Consider the following 19,602-nt stretch of genomic DNA (forward strand, 5'->3'; position numbering starts at 1 on the left):
GCAGGCTGGCTGAAGATGTACTCCACCATAGGGTACTTAGCGCTTTCCCATTGACTGTGGCCCCATGTAATCTGTGGGCCTGTGGTGACAATCAAAACTAAGCCCCAGCATGTTACACTCCATCACTGAAAAGCACAACTTCAGTCAGGAGAGCAGATGATCTGATCCAGAGAGAGAGAGAGAGAGAGAGAGAGAGAGAGAGAGAGAGAAGTGAGGATAAGACAAAAGACACATAACATCCTATTAGTTATAAGTCTTGTTTCAGTCTTGTTTCAGAATTAGTTCTACTACCCCACTGTCTCCCTCCAGCTCCTCCTGTGTATGCTATGTTTCTGTTAATCATCTTACGACATGGAAAAAGTTCTGGCTATTGCAGCCCTGTTTATAAATAAAATAAAAAATCTATCATATCCAATGGTGTAGAAGTACTAGGATCGTTTACTACAGAAAAAGTACTACAATGTAAAAACACTCCATTACAAGTAAAGGTCCTGGATTAAAATCTAAAAGCAAACTATATTTAAAGTATTAAAGGTAAAATTGCTTCTTCTGCAGAAACAAATGCCATTGTAATACGGTTGCATCAATATGTAAACAGCATTTTACTGTTCAAGATGGATTTATTTTCAATTACTTCACAGACAGTTAGGTAGTTTACTACAATTCAACTCCAACCTCGGGGTCGGCCAAAGGATCACAAGATAAATCTAAGAGGTTGAGGATTAATGGGAGAGAAAGAATAGAAAACAAAATTCTCATTGACAAATTTGTGTTCATTTTTTTTACTAATGTCAGCTTTTTATGTGAACTATTTGGACCATTCTACCTCTTTTAGCCTTGAGCAGTTATTTAAATGAAACCAGAGAAGTTTAGTGGTAATAATGTTTCTGGTGAATTTGCTAACAACCCATTGACATCTGAAATGTAAGAGTCCCCAACTAGGGTCGCATGTCAAAAAGTTGTGGGAACTACTGGTTTAATAATCTAAAATGCACTGTATTTTCAGATTTTCATATTTTTTTTTAAATGTCAATCTGAAAAGTGTCTATTGCTGCCAAATAAATGTAGTGGAGTAAAAAGCACAATATTTCCCTCTGAAATAATATTAGTAGTAGGAAGAATATAGTAGATAAAGTACCAGTGGCTCAAAATTGTACTTAAATACCATACTTGAGTAAATGTACTTATTTACTTCCCACCACTGGTAATAAAAACAACATACCTGCATCTGTCAGATCACATCACTCTTCCTCCATCTATTTTTTCTCTCCCTGTCTCTCAGTCCACCCACCACCATCGGTTTTTTGCAGCACCAAGCCATCTGTCTGAGGTCACCTATTCCAGGCTGCCTACACCACAGACTCACAGCACTGTCACTTACAAAAAAAAAAAAAAAACATGTTTGCTGGAATCAGCTTAACACGCAATCACTGTGAGGCACAGAGTGAAATCAAAATGCACCACACAATCACATTCTTCTCCTTTGTTTTACTACCTTTCTCTCCTGTGTCTCACTTTAGCTGTCTTCTTCTGTCACTCATTCGCACATAAATGTTTGCAGACTTAGATACAGTAGGCTGTACACACACACACACACACACACACACACACACACACACACACACACACACACACACACACACACACACACACACACACACACACACACACACACACACACACACACACACACACACACACACACAAATGATAGATTAGCCTCTCTCCAGTTTTACAACAACTGCTTTGGCAGTTTGGCAAACAGCCTTTGTTTACTGAGCCTGTCGATGGGCTATGTAATCGTATATTTCCACTGAGAGTGTCTGTTAGCAAGGACGCTAATTAGCAAACGATTAAGCTCTCACACAAAAGAGGTTCTTGAGATTAATTGGCGCTGAAGTTTACAAAAGCTTGTGGCTCAGTAAATAATTTAGCATGAACAATAGTACACCTTGTCACACTGGGTTTCTGTTTTCAGATGAGTAATTGCTGGTGTCAGCACTCCGGATATATCACTGTTCAAACACGGCTCTCTCCAGTGGACAGTGTTATACATGATGACAGCATGGGGACCATGTCTGTGTCCTGCATTTCATTTTTCAGTATTAGCATAAGGCAAATCCTAAATAGGCTTCATGCAGGGTGAAATATGGAAAATACTCCTCTGTTATTCTACTTCACACAGCCCATGTAGCTACAGCATCCTGTTCACCTGTGAGATCTTTACACCACCTCACCGTCAACACCACCTTGATCTGCCCTAAAATGAAAACCATGTCTGTTCCCCCTTGACGAAAATGCTCTCCTTTTAAAAACTGTAAGAAGCTGCTTTACAGTCTTGTCAGCCCCGCAAGTGCCAAACACACACTATATACATGGGCACACACACAACCCTAACGCAGATAGATCACATGCTTGTGCAATACAGATAGTCAAGGGGGAATCGCATTGACAAATGTGTACACGCAGGCTCACACATATACAACACAAACACATACATAATACGCAGGAGAAAAGATATAAAACTCTTTGGTCCCAGTCTCCTCTGGTCCAGGGGCGTCTTGAAACTGCCTGCTCCAAACAACATTTGCTGTTCCCTCCTCCCCCTCCTCTCTGCTGATGAAGAGGTTGTCCCAACTAGGGGTTTTGTAAATGGTGGAAAAAGTTACAAATCCCACTCTGCGACCGGCTACAAAACTTAGAAGTTGCTTTCATAAGCCCAATGGCATTTACAATATGGTCTACACAAGCAACTTGCCTCTGGATCTAATTGGATCAGCAGTGTAAACAAGACGCAACCGACAAACTGGTTATATAGTTTATCTAACAGGAATCAACATGGAAAGACTGCAGCCCCAAGATCATCCAGGTTAGGCTGCGAAATAAATTTCAAAGAAGAAAAATGTTTGCTTTCAACTGCTGATGCAACGGGAAAGCAAGAGATGAAAACATCCTAATAAGCATGTCTAGTAACATTCTATGTTTCGATGCGTTTACAGACATCTAAAGTTAAGCGGTCCTGAAAATGGTGGCCCTGCTGTGCCGACTCTTCTTTCCTGACGCTGGCTGACTCCAAGGATTAATGCTTGTTTGCAAAATAGCCTGTCGGTTCTTTGCAGGGAATCCAGCAACCATATTGTGTTAAACGTGAACTGCGATTCAAGAAGGTATTTATTGGAGATGCAATGATGTGTGCCGTGTGAGTTTTTCTGTGGTTATTCTATGCTAGCCTATATTGATCACATTTTAAAGGGGTTTCCGACCACCAGCACATATTAAATGACACAAATACTGACACAGTAGCAGTGTCTGCGGTGTTGGAAGTTCAAAGTAGGAAGGGACAGACATTTTTGGCATCAAGCAAAAATGTGTAAAAATATTACCATCTGCGCATGTGGCTCTGTTACAGTCACATTTGTTTCTAATTTGGCCAAAAGATGCAGCTTCTTAGAACTGGAAAAAAGGTTGCAGGTTGCATGCAGGCATTCCGCTAATCTAACAGACAGGGGCATAAGAAACCTCTCCATAAGAGAGAAGAGCATACTCTTTATTTGTTAGACTGTTTTACAGACTATGATGCTGATTCATACAGCAATTAGGCAGCTGTTAAATGGTATATTACTAAAAGGGCCTCTGGCACTCAACAGATGTTCAGAAATCATACAGATGATATCACTTTATTTTAATGACTGAGTTATATGCAGTGATCCCACTAAAAATATAACAAGATATGGTGTTAATGGTTATGATGCAGATGCAAATATAAACTCTAAAAAGCCCAAATAGCTGTTGTAATCATCACTAATTCGTCACAATTTGTCATGATAATTGAAATATACCTAAGGGGCAGAAAATCTAACCAGCCTGATTTTACTTTTCTTATGTATTGTATATATAATTTCTAAGGTTAATTGTAGTGGGGAGATGAAACAGCATTTCATCCTGGGACTAAGCAGAGAAAAAAGGCAGAAGAGCCGGGGTGGAAAAACTCCATCACAATTAAATGTATGCACAGCCTTTTTCTGAATTCTGGGCAGGTTTTCCATCGGTAAAATTCCTGATGATCTGAGCTGGTTGAGCGTGCGCTGGGTGCTGATGTGACTAACAGAACACTCCAGCAGCGGAGCGCCGGTTGGGCTGCTGCAGAGGACTCTGGGTAATAAGGATGCAGATGAGTGAAACCAAAAAAACGAAATGGGAGAGTGGGGATTGGATCAAATGTGTGAGTGCGTGTGTGTGTTTGTGTGTGTGTGTGTGCGTGTGTTCGTATGGGGGTAAATGAAACGTCTTTTGCCACCAGACTTCTCCAAAAAAGAACAGACAGTAGAGTGGGCATTCTTCAGGTGGTAGATACACGCACACACACACACACACACACACACACACACAGAACCAGGCAAAATGAGTTGCCTAATGTGTGATGTGTCTAATTGTTTTTTTAATTGCATGACTCTACGGATAAAAAATGAAGTAACAAAACATGCACTTGCTGTAGTATTGTCTGAATTTACACTTAAAGTGTCAGTTTCAGCATTACTGGAGATCTATTTGTTTCATTATTTGTTTGTTTAATTGTTACATCACTGCGTATTTGCTTTTATCATGCAATATATTGTCTCCTAACATCTTGTTAGTATTAACTGCAGTTCCATGCAACAGTACGGAGATTTTCCACATCTTTCAGCTCATTGTTTTGGCCCCCAATTTTACTGTTTTGGTTCACTCTCATCGCTCTCATCAGTGTTGTGTCCAGACACAGCAGGCAGCCATTTCAATGAAAAAGCACTGAAAGCCGACTGTACACTGCCTGCCAACGCCAGTGCATAAGTGTTGTTTTCAATTCTACTCCTTGGGGGAACTACAGTCACAAATCTTCACATTCTAAGCATGGGGGCATTGATACGAAACTGATAGTAACATGTATAGCTTTGAGTGCATTGATATCTTTGGACTGACCATGTAACTCTGTGTCTGAGACGTTTGATGAAACCGACTACTAAAATACTGTATCTTTAATTTTGCAATATGCATGGAAGTGTGTCACAATTGACCGTACGTCCCGCCACTAGAACGCAGACCGGCCAATCAACTGGCCAGTGTTGCTTCAGCCAGCTCCGTCCAGGGTCTGACAACTATCAGGCTCTGCTCCAAACAGTGTGGGCTCCACGATTGCTCGGACAGTTTGAATGTGTTGATGGATTTTCAACCCAGTTGCCAGAAAAAAAAAGGTTGACATTGTACAGTTCTGCAATCCACGGGATACTTTGAATGTGGATGTTTGTGAACCAAAACTACGTTTCATAAATACTTTTGATATCAGCCTTGTATCACGGCTGCAGAAACACACAATGCCACGAAGTGAACGTTCAACAAGGTTTAGTTAATAAAAACTAGTTTAGATAAGGTTAAAATGTGTTAAAATAATAACGTAACAACATAACGTAACAACCGTAACTGGCGTAAATAAATAACAACCACCTACAGCGAACTTTCTTACGTCAATGTGTTCATATTTTTAAAGGGATTTCATGATAACAATAGAATGTTGTGTCTTTTCTTGCACAAATTCTCCCTAATTCTTATTCTTACTCAGGAGTGTCAGAACAGAAGCTGTGTACTGGCTGGGACGAAGAGACTCTAACCTGGGTTAAAGTGTCCCCCATCTGGATACACCTCTCAACCTCATCCCTTCTCTAAACCTAGATGATGGATGGTCCTGCAACAAGGTCAGGACAGGGGTTGTGTGCCCATATTAACTACCCTCTTCCACTGATAGACTGTCAGACCCTTTGTGTCTAGAACCCTCCCATTGGCCCTGATGTAAACAAATGCAGCAACAGTGGTGGTATGGTGGGAGACTGGGAGACAGGACAGGAGAACGGTCCCAAACATACATCATGAGGGCAAAATATATATCACAGGTATATTTCCTGGAAAAAAGGAATTTTCATTTTTTATTACAACCTTTCTTTTATGGTGTTTCAGTCCCTCATAATACGATCAGGCTGCATTCCCCTTAAACAGGAAATGAGAAGTTGAGTAAGATTCAGGACTACAGTTGTTTAAGGAGTGCCGTCTCTTTCTTCACTGAGTCATAAAGTGGAGTTTAGAGAGGAGATCAACTGGATTTGATTTCAAGGATCTCTGTCAGGCTGGAAGAATTGTTTTGAAACAGCAGGACAGCTCAAGGCAAATATTTGACCCAGCTTTGGCAGACAACTCTCTAATTCTGCAGTAGCAATGCTTCAAGTCGAGATGGGTATGAGTTTAGCTTAGCAAGGTGTGCATGGTTTTTGGATTTGCATTTTTGTATATGTAGAGAAATGCACACATTCAGTGCAGTCTCGGGAATCCTGCTGCCACGTGAAATTAATGTCGTGTTAATGAAAAAAATAAAATAAATCTTTATTTTATACTTTTTCTAACATCTCACATTAAATGTCATGGTTGAATAATTGTGAACAATGCACATACACATTTTACATCTGTGGGGTTAATAGGCTGAGAGTAATTATACTATCTGGGGATAAAAATTGTATTTTTAGCCATGCTTATGGCATGGCTGGATGGCAACGCTAGTCTGTCTGTTGGTCAGTCGGTCCACCACTTTGGTCCAGACTGAAATACCTCAACAACTATTGGATGGACGACCATGAAAGAGATTCTTGGTCCCCAGAAGATGAATCTGGATGACTTGCATTTCTCCCCACGAACACAGGTTTTAAGTGAATTGTCTTTATCTATGATCTGGATTGCCATGAAATCTGGTACACAGATATTCACGGTTCCAAGACAATGAACCCTAATGACTTTACCTCACGGTGGTTGACTTTTGTCCAATACTTTAGTTTATGGCCCAATACCTGCAAAACTAATGACAAGATTTCCCCTTCAGCCTTACTTGTACTTTGTGTTTAATGCTAGTAAACGTAGCATGCCAACAGGTGAGCCTGGTAAACATTACCTACTAACCTTCAGCGGCATACACCCTATATGGACAAAAATACCTACTACAGACACCAACAGAGTCATTTTGTTCAAAGCTTACAGTATAGCTAGCTGAAAAATAAGAGTGATCTGGCTTTTCCTTTAGAGCGCCTGTGTCTTCATGCTCCACTGGCTGCCTTAAAAGAGAATGTTGCTCTGTTCCTCGCCGAGGTCTTTGGAAGGTGAACGGTAATTGCTGAGGGAGGATTTAGCCTGACGATGGAACAAAGCACCTCTTTTGTTTTACTAAGGCAACTGTTACACTCTGAGATGGAGCACTGCTTTAGACATGAATATAGCATGTGGGTTGGCGTTTCCATTTTGTGCTACGTCTGGGTGTTTGTGTGTTAACCACAGGGAGAGAGACAGACTGACGGACAGAGACTGATTTGTAGACTACATTACAAGGCTCCATGCTGTTCCTGACTCATTAGCTGTAGTATTGGCCCTGTGGTAATGACATCATGGTGGCAGTATTAGCTTTTAAAGTCTGACCGCAGGGTGAGCGAACTGTGCTGCTCTTTTGAAAAAGGATTCTTTCACTCTGACTTCATCATGTGGTAAACTTTTCAGGAAACCCCAAACAGGTCTTCTCCTATTGTTTGACTCATATATATATATATATATATATATATATATATATATATATATATATATATATATATGTGTAACAGTTATTGCATGGACGGGCTGTTAACTGTTAACTGAATTCGCATTCAGACTTGGATTCAGACAAATAGAGGCTCTTTCTCGCACACACAATAGAATGACATGCAGAAAGAGGACAATTAAAGTTCTTATAAGATTCTGGACAGCTAACGTGTGCGTTGGAAAGAGAATCGTTTTACATACTTTAAGTGAAAAGAAAAGAAGCAGAGAAAGACAGGAGGATGTGAAAACACTGGGAAGCATGACCGTTTTGAAGTGACTAAGATCTTTTCCTGGTACAAGATGAACATGTCTGAGTATTGGTCAGAGGGTGACAAAAATCTTGGCTCTGCCAGGTTGTCGGGTCTTTCGACACCCCTTCAGATCAGCCCTGACCGGCATTGTTTGTGGAGAAGAAAGCTATCAGAGGATCTGCACACGATTAGGGTAGCCAACTGTTCCCTCTCCGACATCCTGTTTGGCTGCAGGAATTCTTTTAGTGGGTGAAAAAAAAAAAGCACATAACTGCATAAATGTGACATAGTTAACCCTTTCCTCTGAACTTCTCATTGAAAGATCTACATATATTCAAACACATTTGTATAGTGTTTTAGTTTGCGTTGCCCTCAAGGGATGCTTCATTCTTTATTATCTTCACCAGGAGGATCATGCGATTAGTCGTGTGCGTGTGCCTGCTTGAGTGCGTGCGTCTGTGAGTGAGTGTGCACCTCTGTGTCTGTCCACAGCTGATCTTGCATTTCGCTACAGCAAACTGCATTATATTTTGCGTAGCCAGTTATGGCTGCATGCTCAAGGACCTACCGTGATTGTGATGACTCGCACTTTATCAAAACACCTTTTATTGCCTGTTTTATATACTGTCATTGATTGCATGCTGACTCTTCACCCACTAACAGGCCCCCGGCTGGTATGGGCTTCTAGTGATAACACACTTGAGTGCGCTCACTCTTAGTGTTTTGGATGGCATGTTTGGCTAACAGCTACCGGAACTACCAGTACACACACTGCAGTGTACATTGCGCCACTCAGCCGCTGCTACGCGGACAGACAGCTTGTTGAGTTTAATTTAGTTTTTTGCTAAATTATATGATGTGTCTGATACAATGTCTTCGAGCCGTTTGCCTGCATACATCACCTCTTGTTTTTTAGTTTGAATGAAGTATGTTTTACGACGCCTAACAGCTCTACTGTCTAGACGGGGGTCTAGCCAATTGTGGGTTGTATACTCATTCAATCACACAATACAGCAGTGGTCGTTGCAGACGCACCTGGCATAGATATGCACTCTACTGAGTGCACATTGTTACATGTTTCCATCACTGAGACATTAAGGTTCCTGCATATCTTGCTTAAAGGGGTAGTTCAATATTCTGGAAAATGTACTTTAGCCTATTCTTTTACTTGTCGAGGAAACATGAAACCACCAATAGCCAATTGGATTAGTTTAGCGTGAAGACTGGAAAAAGGGGGAAACAGCTGGTTCTGTCTGAAGGTTACAAAATTCCCCTCCCCGCCCTCTAAAGCTCACTAATGAGTATATATTTTTAGTGAAAAATCTGAAAAAAAGGAAGGTTTTGTATAGAATAGACAAACGATGTATGACGTGTTATTATTGAGTTTAAGAGGTGGTAGCCAGATTATTTTTATTTTGGACAGAGCCAGGCTAGTTGTTTCCCCGTTTCCAGTCATATGCAAAGCTAAAATAATAGGCTGATGGCGGTAACTTCATATTTAATGGACGGATATGAGAGAGAGGTATCAATCTTTTTATCAATCTCTTGGCAATAAAGCAAATAAGCTTAATTTCCAAAATGTCTAACTATTCCATGGATTAAGCGAAAGTTGCCATATTTTTATTGTGAGTATTTATTGTGTGAGAGATGGCATAACCCAATCAGCAGAATCCTTCTGTCATTTAAATACACCTACACTGTTTTCTATGTTTCCCTTTCCAAAACCATTTCCCTGCAGTGCACCTATCCTCTCAGTGTCTCTCTTTCCTGTATCATCTCTTTTACCCCCTTTCCCTGTCACTTTTTTTCAGCCCTCCTGTTCCTCCCCCATCTCCCTTCTCCTTCACTTCCCCCCCCCCCCCCCCCCACACACCTCCTCTTCCTCTTCTACTTCCCTCTATCTAAATTGCAAATGGTAGCAGTGCCGACTGCCAGAGGAGCTCCTCAATGTCATTAGAGCTGACCCTGTGGATTAACTAGAGGAGAGAGGCGATGTGTAGAAACTACAGATCAATAACGCGGCTTATCCTCTGGGTTCTTTTACTTCACTTTGAATTTAGATCTGATAAGCTGAAATGTCTACTCTGCTCCCGTACAACAAACAATAGGGTCAGAACTGGGTGACTTAGTGAAAATAGCAATTGCTACGAAAACATTGAAGAGTGATTAATTCCAAAAAATTACTCGGTTTGAGCTCGTACGAAGAATTGACAGGTATATGAAAACATTAATGACAAGGGATACATGTTGCACACACACCGGCTGCCTCATTATGGAAGCTGATGAGCGCTGTCAAAGAGAATCAGATGATAAGAGGAAATATTATGTTTCCAAATCTGTTCGGGTATGTTTGGGAAAAAGTGTGAACAACATGAAGAAGAAATGAACCAAGACAAGCAAAAATAAATGTGTCATCTTGATGCAACTCAGTACTGGACACGACTGATCAAAATACCAACCACTCACAGCTGGATGATCCAATTAACAAAGAGACGTGATATCTATGAGATAAAGAGATGGATGGAAGAGATAGATGTGTGTGTGTGTGTGTATATACAGTGTGTGTGTGTACAGCCATCATACTGTGTGTGGTTAGTTTACCGAGTTGGCAGGCAAAGTCAAGTCACCGTGAGCTCCACTAAACCTGATAGGTGCCCATATCAGAGACAGCTGAAGCCAAAGCCGGTTACAAATGATTGTGTGTGTGACTCCAATATGTCCAACATCCCCATCAAAAGATCATGTTGCTAAGACTCTTTTACCTGAAAGCAGAATGTGCCAAACACTCATCTACATCAGACTTCCGCATTTACAGCAACCAACCATTCACACAACCATAACCACATGTTACCTCTCAGGAGCCAGGCTTCTCACTGCACAGATTCTGAGTCAGAAAACCTGCCACGGAGGCATAAAGGCAACGGGATTATTATCACACAATGTATTATTTGTCAATTGTTTCTTGTTCATTACTCTGCCCTTTTTGACTAATAGGCTTGAATAAACACAAGAGACGTTATGCAACAGTTTATGAATAAGATAAACTTCCCAGGAGTGTCACGAGTAATCCTTCACAACATCAAAGAAATACAGATGGGATTTTGATTTCATGTGAATGCCACTATCTGGGTTTCCATTTATCAACGTAACAAAACAGTCTTTCCACTGTTTATAAGACTTAATGTTAAGTCTTTGAGTATAGCTAATGGACAGTTACAGAATACCAGATGATGATGATTAAAGTTTGTTGATTGAAGCGACCTCCGCTTTTGAGCTGTTCCTGTTTCAAAATGCGGTTGAAGAGCGAGCGCAAGACTTTGATCTAAATCTCACAAACTGTCTTGTCAAACATTCAACTTGATAAAGTTAAATACAAACCACATATAAACACTTTGCGAATTGAAAATGAACCATAAAAAAGGGCATTGAGGTTTTGCCAACTTTGTACTAGACGTGTGGTGGAATGGAGATAGTTCCTATGTACTGTGCGTTTCAACATACAGTAGAGCCACGCTGGGGAAGAGTGAGTCTAGTAATGCACGACTTCCATATATCTGAAACAGTCCAAACATAATCTCTGACAAGTCCGTTGTACAATATATTGTGCCTCAATACACTTCAAAGAAAATCTCATCCTTTAGAGGAAACTGGCGTCAGGTCTATCCCCCTCTCAAATAGAGCTAGAAAGCAGGTAAGAAAAGATATGTGGTCAAGTTAACTGCTGCCGGTAGTTTTTTTATGCCTTTTGCTGTCTGTTTTAATGGCTCTTTATCAGCATTTTATGGCTGCATTGTGTACCATAAACCTATCAAAGGGCAATTAAACCACCTGTTATTAAAGCATTACAAAACGTTATGTTTAAAATGCCACTGTGAAGCTCATAGTTCTGAAATAATTGATGTATCTCAATGAAACATGGACGTGGGTTTTTAATGACAAGTTAAGTTGTCAGTAAGTCTTTATAGTTATGGTTTATTCAGTCTGAAGCATAATGAGCATCAGAATAAAGTATTTAGTGCCATCTAGTGGTTGACTAACTACAGGGTCAGTTCACCCAAATTACAAAAATCATACTGATATCAAGGAATGCTGATAGCTTTTATTGAATTTTCACACTTTGAAATTGTTGCTACAAAATAAATAGTTTCTATGGCTCTGCATGTCACTGTGTTATGTGGATTGTCCAGTAACAGGGATATTCATTTGGAAGGAGATGTTACAAACAAAACCAAAACTACCACAAACTATACCTCTAGAGGTAAGTGTAGAGGCAAGATATATTTTTTTGTGACTCGAGTGAACAAAGCCAACACTCCATTATTAAACCACAATAACACTGCAGAGCCATCTGGATGTTAATTCTTCAGTATTCACACAGAATCCTGATGCTTTTACAGCAGTATCCTCTTTTGAGCAAATTCTTGAAGTGGTTGTTTCAGAAAGCCTCCAGCATGATGTGCTTTGAGAGTTTACTGTCTACACCAGCATCTGGACTTCTATTTCCAAGACCTACTTTTTATCATTTCGAGCCACACCATCCGTTTGAGTAATAAAAAAAATAAAAAAACATTCATTTTGAAATATGAAAATGTGCTGCCAAAGTATTTGAATAATTTTGATGGTAATGGCATGTTTTACACATTTTCTACAATCTGTCATCTCATAATTATCATCAACCAGATCATGATTGTGATATTCCAAAGTTTTAAAAGTTTATGTATTTTATTCACAAATGTAGAAACACACTGGGCACTACACCCTCAGGCCAGAACGTCAGGATTATTATTATTTCTCTTTTCTTTCATCACAAATGAAGAAAGGATGCAAGAAACAAATCATGTTTTTCATGTCATCAGATTAACAGCCTGCAGAGCAGATCCAACATATTATATCGTCCAGTTAGAAAGTCCAAGTACATACTTGTGTGAAAAATACCAAAGTTACCAGTTTGTCGTCAGAATAACATCTAGAGACATACAGAGAGATTCTAGTAGAACTACCAAAAACCCTGCTAACCTGCTACAAACTTGAGGGATTTTTTTTTTTTAGGAGTAACTAGTTTGTTTGACTTAACAGATAACATGATTTTAGCCTCCAAAACAACTTCAAATGTCTGTATAAAAAACTAAAATCTATAAATCATCTCAAAGCTGGTTTTGTCCACTAATAGATTGTACTTAAGTACAGCACTTGAGTTAGTTAGATTGCACAACTGGTCTCATAGTATGTCACGGTTCAATCCCTTACTTCTTCCCACGTTCTTCAGTCCTTCTTCCCGCTGATCCTGGACACATGGGGCCTTGGCTCCGCCCAAAGTCAGGGCTGGTCCTCCAGTATGTTGTGCGCCTGCGCAATCTGTTCAGTCCAATGTTTTGTTGTTGTAAACTCTCTAAGGTTTTTTACCAATGTAATACTTTATTGGTGATTGCGTGCACACAACAATCGATCTGTTGACTGTAGGTGAACTATTTAGACTTGTTTTTTTTTATCTTCAGACTGCTTTTCTTTTTTTTTTCTTTTTTTAAACTCGTGTTTCAAAAATGTTCCAGCAGACGATAAAAAACTTCAAAATCAATTTCGACGTCTTGAATGAGAATACTAGTTTCTCCAGTGGCGACCTGATCACGGGACACGTCTCCTTCGACCTCACGAAGGAGACGAAGATCACTTCAATATCGATGGCACTGACAGGAAGGGCGAACGTCCACTGGTCCACCGGCGGAGGAGGGGGGAGAAGAAGAAGAAGAAATCGGAGACACCACACGGCAAACCTGGACTTCTTCAACTTCAACAACGTCATCGTGCAAGAAGACCGCGGTAAGCGCTCACTTGCGGTTGTTATGGACGCATGGCAGCGTTGCAAACAGTCAGTCATTGTTCAGTAAAGTCACTCAGTTTGTCTTCGTCCTGCAGCTACTGGTGGGACGGCACGCCTACAGCCTGGCAGGCATTTGTACCCATTTACATGTCAGCTGCCTCGGGGGTGTGTATCAGACCTTTCCATGTGGGGTTTTGTCATCTTTGTTTCTCTTTGTTTCTGTCACAGAGACTCTTGGGAGGAAACATGGTACTTTAGATACAGACATATCGATGGCCAGTCATCATCATAAACCTTAACCTTTATTCAGAAGCAACCCAAAGTCCATCAATATTGTTTTCTTCAATGTAGTCGCTGAGGTCTTTAGATACTTTAAGATAGTTCTCTATAATATCTGAGATTTTTTTTCTTCATCTTAATTCCTGCAAAAACTTGTGTGAAATCAGTGTCTCACTATTTCCGTTTCTTTTTTTCTTTTTTTTAATCAATGCAGAAACTTCCCATCTACCTTCCGTGGAGTTTTTGGACAGATATTGTACTCCTTGACAGTGGGCATCCACAGACCCTGGCATATGGCCAAAGACTTTGTGACCGACTTGAACTTTGTCAACCGCATCGATACCAACCAGCCAGAGTTGCACGTAAGTAATCCATGACCGTGTTAACCCACCAGGGTCTTCCCACTCTCTGTGTAACATGTACAGCTTATCCTTATTGAAATATTAAGGATGGCTTGTTGGAGGGTAATTTGATTGAACACAATTTATCAGGAACTACATCAAACTAACATAATAAAGGTCTGAAAAACAATGGTGAAGAAGTATTCAGATCATTTACTTCCATAAAAGTATCAATTCCACATTGTGCACATAGTAAACGCCTTGCATTTAAACCTTACTTAAGTAAAATGATGTAGTATTCTCAGCAGAAATAATTTAAAATATATATATATTTTTTTATTTTAAGAACTAAGAGAATTTTCTCAACACACAAAGGAGCACTTCATCATTCAGTTTATCAGAAAAAAAGTCTCCACATTTGGAGATGTATGATTCTCACTGGACAGGAAGGGTTCGAAAATGTATACTCTGAGTAGAGTAAATAAAGTTATAAGATAAATAACGTGGAGTAAAAGGTACAACAGTTCCCTCTGAGATGTAGTGGAGTATAAATGTGTGACACTATTGTCCCACAATGCAATGCACAATGTAAATCAAAGTGGCACTCTCAGATACATCAAACTTTATCTCATCAATCTGTCTGATCTCAAAAACCTCATAAAACATAACCTATTCAATATTTAGAAAATCAGTAGCATTCTAATGGTGTAGTTTGATGGAGGTCCATTAGCGTATCATTTCCTGTTAGCATATTGGGTATTTAGTTAAGTATGCAAATCACTGCTCAGGTTGACTTATTTTACCCCGTACTGTAATATTCATGAGATATATATATACGGATCCAATTGAACAATTCCTCACATACATTTACGTCCATTGCCCAAATGTTCTCCTGCTTCTCTGCAGGCTTCTCTCTCGGGCTCCAACAGCATGAAACTGTGCAGCCTGTGGTGTGCCTCTGGTCCTATCACCATGACAGTCAGCGTAGAGAAGAAAGCCTTCATGCCTGGTACTGTTTCCATCCACTCATCAATCCATCTGCATGTCGAAATATTCCCGACAGTGACGCTTGAAACATTTGCTCACAATAACCCCCATCTGTTCTTCCTCCAGGTGAAACTGTGAAAATCATTTGTCGGTTCAGTAATGCTTCAACTCGAACAGCTACTCCAAAGGTGTCACTGCAACAGAAACAGATTGTCTACACCTTCAACAGGACCAACCAGAGGATGGTTCTGAAAAAGTTGGCGTCGGTGACCGGAGAGCCCGTCAGCGCTCACACCCCTGACGCTCACGCCACGATCATGCTCGCTATTCCCGCGTTTACACCGCTCACCATCTCTAACTGCAGCATCATAGATGTGGATTACTTAATTGAGGTGAAGCTATAAGATGATAAAAGAAAAATAATTGAATTGTTTTTTATCCAGTTTGTCTCTTTCGTTTGCTACTTTAAATACATCTAAACCTGATGTTGGCTATTGTATCTGTTTGCAGTCTGTTTATGTTGTTTTCTTGTGTCTCCTGTAGGTTAACCTCAGCGTAAGAGCGTCATCCGACCTCATAGTGCTGGTTCCCATCATTCTGTGTGACACCCCTGTTAACGCCTGTTAATCTAATATTACACGATGGAGCCTTATTTCTCAGGGTTTGTTTGTATCAGGCTCACCTTTATTATTTTTGTATAGCTTTTTCATCATGGAGAGATGGCCACTGAGTATTTTCCTGTTTCATTATAGTTTAAACTTAAAGGATGCTTCTTCTTCTACATTGCTCACTTTGATACTATTCAGCTGCTACGTGTAGTCTTTCCACAGTCAAAGTCTACATGTGTTTACTGTCTTGTTTACTACTTGATGTTTTGTCTCTGTGTGTTTTTAATATTTACCACTACACGTATTAATCTCTCTCTCTCCCTGTTACATTTCATTCTTGTACACTTAATAGTGTAAATGTCAGTACTGTAACTGAAAGTTGCCGTTCTGTTAAACATTGTGTAGCATCATATTGCCTTCAGTCAGTGTTTGAGTTTAATCGATGCACTGTTCACTATGGATTCATTTAAACATCCATAGGAAGTCTATGCAGTTTCAGCCTATGATTGAGTAGTTTGAAGCATCGGGGAAAAGATCTGGTCCAGTTTGAATATTATTACCACTTGTTTCATACCAAAGATTTTAATATTATATACATGTTCACTGTTATCATTCAGATAAAATTCTCCTGTTCTTATCGAAATGGAAAATATGTTACTGTGTCAGAAGTCAAATCCAAATCTTCAAGGGATTGTTCCAGATACTATATTATTTTAAATATTGATAGATCTAAGTTCAGTTTTTTAAATTTATTGTTTTAACATATTAACTGTCATTCAGAACACTATATAGAGACATATTTTACTCTAATCTGACTATATTAGAAGTTAAGCCAAAGTAAGGGTAAATGTGCTCTTTGATGATGATGATGATGATGAAGACCCCTCCATGCAAGCAGCTGAATGCTCTGCTGAACTGATTCAATACCAAATTACTTTTTGCTCCCTTCAGCAGAGAAAAGACTGCAAGTACCGCGTAAACTAAATTCACTCTTTTTAGCCTAATTATGTGTCATTGCGAACCCAATCAGCTTAATTTCCTGGAGGAAAGCCGTCTCCTCTTTGCTATTCAGTTAACGCTCCCTCTAAGCGAGCCAGTATGTTAATTTTCACTAACTTTAGATGGCTGGCTAATGCGGGTTCACATCATCTCAGGCTGCTCCTTGCATATTGCTACTGTGTGAAAATTACATTATTAATGTTTTTTTTTTAAATATATATGAAACTAATCTACGGTATTGGAAGTGAGCTCAGATTCAGAATGAGCCCACAGCTTGACGAGCATACTGACTAGCTTCAGCTGTTGCTAAACTTGAACCTCACTGCCTCCTGTTTTGGGCAATGATCTACGTGTAAATCATTTTTTGCTGCAAGTACATCCAAAGTGATTGGAGATAGATTGTCCCAAAATGATCATTTGTGCCATGTATTGTTGCTCCATCAGTGTGTGGTTTGACTCATCGTCATCTGTGTGCCTAAAAAGCTGGTTTAAGTCAGTTTGATAATGAAAACATTATCGAAGGTGAACGTGTCCCAACTCACCCCCAAAGACAGATGTCACCAAATGACCCATCAGGTCTTGGGGTGTGTCATATGAGAATGAAAAAAGACTCGTCAATAAAGACAGATTTTAAACATTGCAGTATAAATATATAATGTTTAGATGAACTGAAATAAAAATGTGGTGTCAGTATGTTTTGCACCGAGATGATTTTTGTATTCGTCTTTAGTTTGTCCAGTCGTTTTATCTCTTTTGCAGCTGTGTCTCGGTTACCAATATGGTGCAGTGCATCTGTGTTCCTGTAGGGGACAGCACCGCGCATACTCACGGTGTGAGGAGCAACTACACTTTGAGGCTTTACTCCTCATGCTTGCTCTGCACAAAATGCTTACTACTACTACTACTAACTACCACACATATTTCACATAGCTGTTTCTATTAGGACTTTAACCAAAGCCAATAGCAGGCACTCAATAAATCACAAGTCAATGGTGATGAAATGTAGTGATGAAATCATTAACAGTTGTGCAAGGTGACTCAACAACCCACTGCTGTTTTCAGGACAGCCTAGGCTGTGTAGGCTTTCACAGTAGATTATATGTTGTACTATAATAGGTCATATACACAGTGAACAGGGCACTGACACAACATGGCAAAAACATTTTGTTGTAATTATTTATTCACCTTCAAAGCTTCTATTGTCTTATTTGTATAAGGGTGGAGCACTTTGTAACCCTGGTTTTAAAAGTGCTATGTTAATAAGACTTTTGAAATAATTGCTCACAAGAATAACATTTAGAGATGATTTGGCATTCTTACACAGATTTCTATAAATATTGATTTTTGCTAACATTAAGCTGTTTTAAAACTTTGAGACACGCGCCATGTGTACTGACGCACTTTGCCTGGATTCCATTAACTCATTATTTCCAGTAACGTGGTTAGCTCACATGATCCCTGCTTGTGATGTGTTTGATATGTATTAGACACACCCACAAAAGGAGAGCCAGCAGCAACCTGAATTAGCATATGCTGTCAGCACTAGTAAGAATGAACTTGTTCATTAAATGCTGTCATTTAACCTGCATTGATTTATGCAAAAAAACACAAATCTTTCCCCAAAGTAACATTTCATATTCTAGAGCCAATAACTCTTAGTTTAGCAGCCACCATTCTAGTTCTAACGTGTAGGCAAGATTTATTGAAGTATTGCAGTTTAATTATTACCAAATCAGAGAGTCTATCTGCATGCAGAGTGTGGCAACCCGGGGGACGTGGAGGCAAGATTCAGCAATAAAACCGGTGACTCAGAGACAGTAGCCGTGTAACGAAAAGTGTCCTTTAATAAACAGGGTAGAGTAAAGCGGGATAGGGTCAAACTCAACAAAAGATTCCTCCCGGTCGGGGTCTTTGGCCTTCGGTCTACACCCGGCGGGAGATGATTCCTCCGTCCTGTTTGGGCAGAGCAGAGGAGAGAGGTGAGTCCGCTTAATTACCTCCACACTCTAAAAAAAAAAAAGTTGAGTATACTTAAAAAGGTTAAGTAACCAGCTGCACAGCTTTTTTGAGTATACTCAACTAAGGGCTAATGGGTTGTGTCAACTTAGGATAAGAAGTTAACTCAAAGTGCTATTTTAAGTTTGTCAAACTTAACATTACTATTCAGACCTACTTATGTACTTAAGTTAACGTAACTTAAAATATTGAGTTTGACCCTCACGTCTACTCATGTACTTAAGTAAAGAACACTTGAAATATCAAGTTGGAGAAACTTGAAATTGTGTGTTCTTATAGATTGAAAACATACATTAACAGCACTGCCCATTTTATGTTGAGTATACTCAAAAAAGCTGTGCAGCTGGTTACTTAACCTTTTTAAGTATACTCAACTTTTCTTTTTTACAGCCTTCATTTTTAATTAATTAGAAATGTACACCATTAAAGAAAAGAAAAACATCTTAAAACACAAAATGTTTAATAACAATAAGTTATTTGCTTGCAAAACAATATTGTCTTTCAATTTCAACACTTGAATAGTAGACAGCAGGGGGTCAACATCCTTATAATCTCTACTTCATGCCATTTTAAACCCAAAGACACCGACTAAAGTTCCCTCCTAATACTCGGTCAAAACAAAAATAAATGCAAATATGTGTCTGCATGGCGCTATGTGGCAGTAA

General features: G+C 39.6%; 1 protein-coding gene and 1 long non-coding RNA gene across 2 annotated transcripts in view; one reads left to right on the plus strand and one right to left on the minus strand.

The window, feature by feature from the left end:
• Positions 1 to 14,236, minus strand: part of LOC142957543 (uncharacterized) — a 16,836-nt gene extending 2,600 nt beyond the window's left edge. The window contains exons 1-3 of the long non-coding RNA XR_012956143.1: positions 13,137 to 14,236; positions 1,223 to 1,376; positions 1 to 161 (exon numbers count right to left, since the gene is read on the minus strand). The exon at positions 1 to 161 is cut by the window's left edge and continues 305 nt beyond it. This is a non-coding gene — a long non-coding RNA (uncharacterized LOC142957543). The remainder of the gene's footprint in view (positions 162 to 1,222; positions 1,377 to 13,136) is intronic.
• LOC142957542 (arrestin domain-containing protein 3-like) lies at positions 12,114 to 17,632 on the plus strand. The gene is made up of 6 exons (XM_076099442.1): positions 12,114 to 13,706; positions 13,803 to 13,872; positions 14,201 to 14,348; positions 15,234 to 15,336; positions 15,441 to 15,706; positions 15,858 to 17,632. Exons 1-6 carry the CDS (start codon positions 13,430 to 13,432, stop codon positions 15,939 to 15,941), a joined length of 948 nt encoding a protein of 315 aa, XP_075955557.1. The 5' UTR covers positions 12,114 to 13,429; the 3' UTR covers positions 15,942 to 17,632.
• The last annotated feature ends 1,970 nt before the right edge of the window (positions 17,633 to 19,602 follow it).

The sequence above is a fragment of the Anarhichas minor genome, unplaced genomic scaffold, assembly GCF_050575085.1.
Source record: "Anarhichas minor isolate MPS153535 unplaced genomic scaffold, ASM5057508v1 ptg000025l, whole genome shotgun sequence".
NCBI lineage: Eukaryota > Metazoa > Chordata > Actinopteri > Perciformes > Anarhichadidae > Anarhichas > Anarhichas minor.

Excerpts from the sequence above, each read along its gene's own strand:
- LOC142957542 (XM_076099442.1), top strand. The coding sequence starts at position 13,430 with ATGTTCCAGCAGACGATAAAAAACTTCAAAATCAATTTCGACGTCTTG. Across the intron at positions 13,873-14,200 it reads ACATGTCAGCTGCCTCGGGG|AAACTTCCCATCTACCTTCC; the intron begins GTGTGTATCAGA and ends TAATCAATGCAG. Across the intron at positions 15,337-15,440 it reads GAAGAAAGCCTTCATGCCTG|GTGAAACTGTGAAAATCATT; the intron begins GTACTGTTTCCA and ends TTCTTCCTCCAG.